The following is a 7,176-nucleotide window of genomic DNA, read 5'->3' as shown; positions in this document are numbered from 1 at the left end:
AACTGGAAAATCAAGATGCTATAAGCCCAGGGGATCCAACAGGGAAAATAGCCCAGTGAGGAAAAGAAACAAGGAAAAATAAAATATCGTAAGAACATTAACATTAAAATAAACATCTAGATAAACTATAAAAACTTTAACAAAACAAGAGGAAGAGAAATAAGAGAGAATAGTGTGCCCGAGTGTACCCTCAAGCAGGAGAACTCCAACCCAAGACATTGGAAGGCCATGGTACAGAGGCTATGGTTTTTTATCCTTAAGAAATTAATATTTCATTCGAACGTGCATTTCTGAAAGATGTTTTGAAAACAGTATTCTTGGAGTATTCTATAAATGGAGTGTCTAACCTACATGTAAACAGTTAACAATGTACATATACATATATACAGTTAAGCGACGCATACATACAAATGTGTATGAAGAAAAAAAAAACGGGAAAGGGTTTTGGGGAGGGCCACTACTATGGAGTGAGGGAGTAACAGTGAGGCACGGACAGGGTAGAATGGGCAGGGGAAAGGGGCAGGGAGTCAGGGTAGGCGTGCGTGCGAGTGAGGGAAAGAAAGACGGAGGGGCAGAGTAGGAAGTGATTGCCAAGATTGTGGCAAGTGCGTCGGGAGAAGTGTGTCTGGTGGAGTGGTAGCAGCAGGTAGTGTGCTCTCAGAGGCGGCCCTTCGCAGCCCCCTGCTTAGTCAGCCGATAAAAGGACTGTTTTTGTAGTGTAGGGAATAAAAAGCGGAGAAACAAATCACAAGAGCGCAAATATGTCGGGAGTTATCAGTCTGGTGCTGGAACGGGACGGCCATGACCAGCCCTGGGGCTTCAGGTTACAGGGGGGTGCCGACGTGGCTATGCCCCTGTCAGTTCAGAGGGTAAGTACACCAAAAAAACATTAAAATCCTGTCATTAATTTCCCACTAACTTCTCCATTATTATTATTATTATTATTATTATTATTATTATTATTACTAGCTAAGCTACAACCCTAGTTGGAAAAGCAAGATGCAATAAGCTCAAGGGCTCCAACAGGGAAAAATAGCCCAGAGAGGAAAGGAAATGAGGAAATAAATAAACGATATAAGACGTAATGAGCAAATAAAATAAAATATTAAAAAAAATAACAACAATAAAACAGATATTTCATATGTAAACTACAAAAAGATTTATGTCAGCCTGTTCAACATAAAAACATTTGCTGCAAGTTTGAACATTTGCAGTTCCACTGATTCAACTACTGATTAGGAAAATCATTCCACAACTTGGTCACAGGTGGAATAAAATATCTAGAATACTATGTAGTATTGAACCTCATGATGGAGAAGGTCTGTTTTTCTGTTTGATTATATAGGTTTAAAAAGCAGTTTTAATTCACTCCCATCCCACCTAAAAACCTCAAAACGTCCAAGATAAAATACTTAAAAAACTTACAATTCTGATCTTCAGACACTTTTAAAAGCCCCATTAATTATCAAATACCTACACGCTTTGAAATATCTCCCTTCAAACATTGCATATCATTTTGATAAAATCTACCTCTTACACTTCACACTAAGACATTCAACTTAGAGGCATCTTTTTTGTTTCTCGCAAAGTTGTGATCAAGAATTCTTGTAGATCCTCTTTAATATTGGCATCATGACATTTCTTAAAGCTCTCAGGTCATCAATTACATGTTAACTTTTTTTCTAGCTTTCACTTCTAACAGCTTACTTTCCTTAAGTGTCTTACATGAAAGCTGGTTCGTCAGCTTTCTATTGCTGTCCTATTTCTATTTTCTTAATAATCTCTTGAGTCAACATTTTTTTTTCTCAAACTTACTCCTTTATTATAAGTTCTTCTACTGCTATTTAAAACAGAAGAAAATTATTATGTATCAAAATATTTTTCAAGCAAGAAAACTAGAATACTATGAAAAGGTAATATCTAAATATTTTAAGAGAGAGAGAGAGAGAGAGAGAGAGAGAGAGAGAGAGAGAGAGAGAGATAGAGCTTTTAGCTCCTTGCCGAAATCTATTGGATTATATTTCATGTTGTTCTCGTCTCCAACGAACTTGTCTTCTATTCTTCTTTTGGTCTCGGGCAGCGGTACCCTGAACCCCCCAAAGAACTTAGCATCACCTCCATTATCTGTTCTCTTCTTCTCTTTCTCTTCCTCCTCTCCTCCTTCTCCTTTTTTTATCCCGACCTCCAAACAAAACCTCTTAACCTAAATTCTCCAAGAGAACTGCCAAAGAGGTTTTCTTAAAAGTGATCGCATTGTTTCAGCTGCTGTAGCAAAGAGGGAATCAAAACATTCTATTTTTTATTTCATTTGGTTTCCTCTGATTTCAGACTATTTCATTCTTCTTTTTAGCTATTTCAAGACATTTTTTCTTCTGCCTAAATAAGTCTCAATTGCTTACAGAGTTCGCTGGAGTCCAACTTTTCTTGATAATTATCCTTAAGTGATCATATATAAAACTGATGAAACACCACAGGAATATACTCAAATTTCTTTTTAATTATTAATAAATATATAACTTATATAAGTTTCACTTCTTTAATTAATATTTTGATAGCAAAATCTAAATAGAGGGATTTTAATTGATTTCTTTCATAAATTTTATTTCGTTACCAGAGGGAATTTTGAGAATAACATTTAAATGGTTTGTTATAATGGAAAATAAGGAGATTATTTTTCGGCCATCTGAAATGGGAGAGAAGTAAGAGAAATAGCAGAAAAGAATGTGGTACAATAGCTTTCTTACTTGATGTCTATTAAAAGCCTTCACTTGAAGTTATATATATATATATATATATATATATTATATATATACATATATATGTATATAGCTTTCTTACTTGATGTCTGTTAAAAGCCTTCACTTGAAGTTATATATATATATATATATATGTATGTATGTATATACTTAATGTGTATACATACATGCCTACCCTACTTTACTCTATGTAAACACTGCATTGTCAATACAATTATGATTTAATGTTCATATTTACTAACATATTTAGATAATATTATCAACTTCGTTATCTACATAAAATTGCATTTTTCTGGGATAAATAAGCGAGGTTATCAACAAAAAATTTGGAAAACAAACATAAAATATATTTCATAACATGGATATTTCCCAGATAAAACACCTTCCAGTTTGCAATTAAAACAGAAATAGAACTGGGAATGCCAGCATAATACATTACCCGTCACACGTTACTAAAGCAATAAACAAATGACTGTCAGGATGAGTTGAATAGCTTTGGGAGTCCTACCTCACTATAATTTACTATAGGTAATGTAATATTGAGATCAGAAAAAGACCACTAAATCAAGAAGGAAGAAAGACGACATCATGTTGACTATCAGATTGCAAGGAATAGATGTTGGTGTGCAACACAGAGACTATAATAATATATATGGTGTGCCTAAGGGTGCTGTCTTCGGCCCATTTCTTTTCATATTAGCCTATGAATGAATCACAAGTGGTTTGGACTTTAAACAAAAACTTGTATATGCAGATGATGATACTCTCTTTGCATCAATTCTATCCCATGAATACATGCAGATGATGATACTCTCTTTGCATCAATTCTATCCCATGAATACATGCAGATGATGATACTCTCTTGGCATCAATTCCATCCCATGAATACAAAGTATAAATATGGTTACTGCATTACTCAATTGAGATATAGCTAAAATTGGTGCATGGTGCAAATTATGGGGCAAGAAGATAACCTCAACAAAAATCAAAGGATGATTGTAAGGTGGTCGAACACAGTGGGTCTCAATGTCCATATCTTTTCACTGATAGTGTCTTTTTAATTGTATAAAACTCATTAATAATTCTAGGCATCATTTTCCATTGAAAATATACTCTTGAGAAAACCAACCAGTCTGTTCTTCAGCATCACAAAATTGGAGAAAACATCCAGTCTGTTCTTCAGCATCCCAAAACTGGCATACTGAGAAAATCTTTCAATTTTTGGGGTGATCAATCTATTCTTAGGATTGTTTTTATTGTTTTCCTGTTTGGCCTTCAGCTGCTGACTATCGTCTTAATTTGTTGGACAGAACCACAAGGTCTACTAAATTCCTTTTTCCTGATCTTGATATTAATTTATATCACCGGAGTTCAGTTAGTCTTGTGAACATGTTGCACTAGATTTTTTCATAATTCTGTCCATCCATTGGATTCAGATCTTTCAAGACTGCACCATCCAGTACTGACTCAAGCCTTTTTATAGTTTATATATGAAATATGTGTTTTGATGTTACTGTTTTCAAAATATTTTATTTTAATCGTTCATTATTTCTCATATCGATTATTTACTTCGTTATTTCCTTTCCTCACTGGGTTATTTCTTCTTGTAGGAGCCCTTGGGCTTAGAGCATTATGTTTTTCCAACTAGGGTTGTAGCTTAGCTAGTGGTAATAGAATAATAATAATAATAATAATAATAATACTCGGCATGCAGTTAATTGTAACAGTCTTGCCTTCTCTATCATGAAGATCAACACCACACAGTATTCTAAAAGTTTTATTCCAACTATGACCAGATTGTAGAATGATCTTCCCAATCTAGTAATTGAATTGATGGAACACCAAAAGTTGAAACCTCTTGTAAATGCTTTAAAAGCTTGACAAAAGTCCAATTTCACAATTTATATATGACTTATTCGATATCGTTAATGACCTTAATATACTTCACGATTCCTTATACTTCCCATTTAACGTTTATTGACACTTATTATTATTATTATCATTATTATTATTATTATTATTATTATTATTATTATTATCATTACTACTAGCCAAGCTACAACCCTAGTTGGAAAAGCAAGATGCTATAAGCCCAAGGGCTCCAACAGGGAAAAATAGCCCAGTGAGGAAAGGAAATATGGAAAAAAATAAATGAGAATAAATTAAAAATATATCATTCTAAAAACAGTAACAGCATCAAAACAGATATGTCCTATATAAACTAATAACAACGTCAAAAATAGATATGTCATATATAAACTATAAAGGCACTCATGTCAGCCTGGTCAACATATAAACATTTGCTCCAACTTTGAACTTTTGAAGTTCTACTGATTCAACTACCCGATTAGGAAGATCATTCCACAACTTGGTAACAGCTGGAATAAAACTTCTAGAATACTGTGTAGTATTGAGCCTCATGATGGAGAAGGCCTGGCTATTAGAATTAACTGCCTACCTAGTATTACGAACAGGATAGAATTGTCCAGGGGGATCTGAATGTAAAGGATGGTCCTTTCACTACTGGACTGCTTTCTCTGTTGGAGCCCTTTGGCTTTATCATTCAGCTTTTCCAATTAGGGTTGTAGCTTTGGTAAGAAACATAATAATAATAACATCATTACGATTTAAAAATCTTAGGAGTTCGATTGACTTACAGAATGAGAAAACAAATTTGAAATAATATATCAAAATCAAATCTAAAGAAAATATAGTTTAAATCCAATTTCATTAAATTAATATACTAAATTTACACTAGCTATTAAATAAGAATGAATAATCATGAAAAGGAAAATTTTTTTTTTTAGATATGCCTGGTACCTTGAATGCATTGTAGATAAAAAGAAAATGAAGAAAATTCAAAATTTTAAATCGATTAACCAGAAACTATTTTTTTTTTTTTTACTTAAGGGTTCCTACGCCCACTTATTGCACTTACTTCTTAAACTTCAACTATACCTCCGTTCAAACTTTGCTGTCCAACCTCTCAAATTTCATTTCATATAGAAACTGTTAGGTCTTCCCCCAGCTGAACATGAACACAGAATGACATCTAAGGACCAAAATTCATATATCTTTAGCCAAATCAAAACATTGTTCTATAGTCTTGGGTAGTGCCATAGTCTTTCACTGTCTTGAGGTAGAGTTCTCTTGCTTGAGGGTACACTCTCTTACTCCTTTTTTTATTCAAGTTTTTATAGTTTATATATGAAAGATCTATTTCAATGTTGTTACTGTTCTTAAGATATTTTATTTTGATTGTTCATTACCTCTCTTTTATTCTATTCATTACCTTGTTTCCTTTCTTCACCATGCTAATTTTCAATGTTGGAGCCAATGGCCTTATAGCACTACGGTTGTAGATTAGCTAGTAATAATAATAATAATAATGATAATAATAATAATAATAATAATAATAATAATAATATATTAATAGTCAAAATAAATAATGGAGGAGGAGTAATAATTTCCTCTTATAATAACTTTAAAATATTAAATTCCAAGTGAATAGAGACGCTGCAACTTCAAGAAAAGAAAAAAAAACATTAACCTCTGATATTATAAATGCGATATCGAACGGCTAACTGGATAAACAATAGGAGTCAATATTGCTTCGTGGTATATATTTTAACGAAGAGCTGATCTCTCTCTCTCTCTCTCTCTCTCTCTCTCTCTCTCTAATGCAGCCCCAAAAAAAGTCGACTAACATCGAGTTTTATATAATTCACAGCTACAGATATGAGATGTAACATTGAATTCTTGGTTGGAGAGAGAGAGAGAGAGAGAGAGAGAGAGAGAGAGAGAGAGATTGAACTGTTGTTCTGAATTCCTTACGGGTGACAAAATCTTCGGGATCGATACACATTTCAGGTGAAACTAGGTTAGTTTTTTTTTTACCTCCTGAAGGCGCTGATCAAAGTCGGTGATAGTGGCCACTGGTCGAGAAATTCAAAACAAAACCAAGGGGAAGTGTACATAATAAACAACATGAAATTTACTTGACTGCTAGGATATTTAAGATTCTAGGTTATTACTCGAATCCCTTAAAAACACATAATATATATACAGTATATATATATATATATATATATATGTATATATATATATATTTACAAAAAATGAGAGAGAGAGAGAGAGAGAGAGAGAAGAGAGAGAGAGAGAGAGAGAGTGTTCAAAATACTTTTTTTTATTAAGGAAAACATTCATATAAATTATTCTATTTCCCTTTTGCTTGAATCATTTTGCTGGTTTTTGTCCAAAATCCATTAAGTTTAAGGTATTTTACGAGGAATTGTTGGCTCAGGTTAATAAATTGCAACATAAAATTATCATCTATTCCTTGAAGTGCTTCACTACGGCATACGTACACGGTAATCACATACTTTACATACTGTGTGCAGAAATTTAAGTATACTTGGAA

At 33.2% G+C, this 7,176-nt stretch overlaps 1 protein-coding gene across 5 annotated transcripts in view; it reads left to right on the top strand.

Moving 5' to 3' along the window:
- Nucleotides 1–606: 606 nt before the first annotated feature.
- LOC137644135 (PDZ and LIM domain protein 3-like) overlaps nucleotides 607–7,176 on the top strand; it is a 202,187-nt gene continuing 195,617 nt past the window's right edge. For 2 of the 5 annotated variants that reach the window (XM_068377114.1, XM_068377113.1), the window contains exon 1: nucleotides 610–869. In XM_068377114.1, coding sequence (XP_068233215.1) covers nucleotides 762–869 — 108 coding nt within the window. In that variant the 5' untranslated portion in view covers nucleotides 610–761. Of the gene's footprint in view, nucleotides 870–7,176 lie in introns of all 5 variants that reach the window. The other 3 variants (XM_068377115.1, XM_068377110.1, XM_068377112.1) reach the window with 3 other exon arrangements.

The sequence above is a fragment of the Palaemon carinicauda genome, chromosome 7, assembly GCF_036898095.1.
Source record: "Palaemon carinicauda isolate YSFRI2023 chromosome 7, ASM3689809v2, whole genome shotgun sequence".
In the NCBI taxonomy this organism is placed as follows: Eukaryota; Metazoa; Arthropoda; class Malacostraca; order Decapoda; family Palaemonidae; genus Palaemon; species Palaemon carinicauda.
This window is presented reverse-complemented; position numbering and strand designations above follow the sequence as displayed.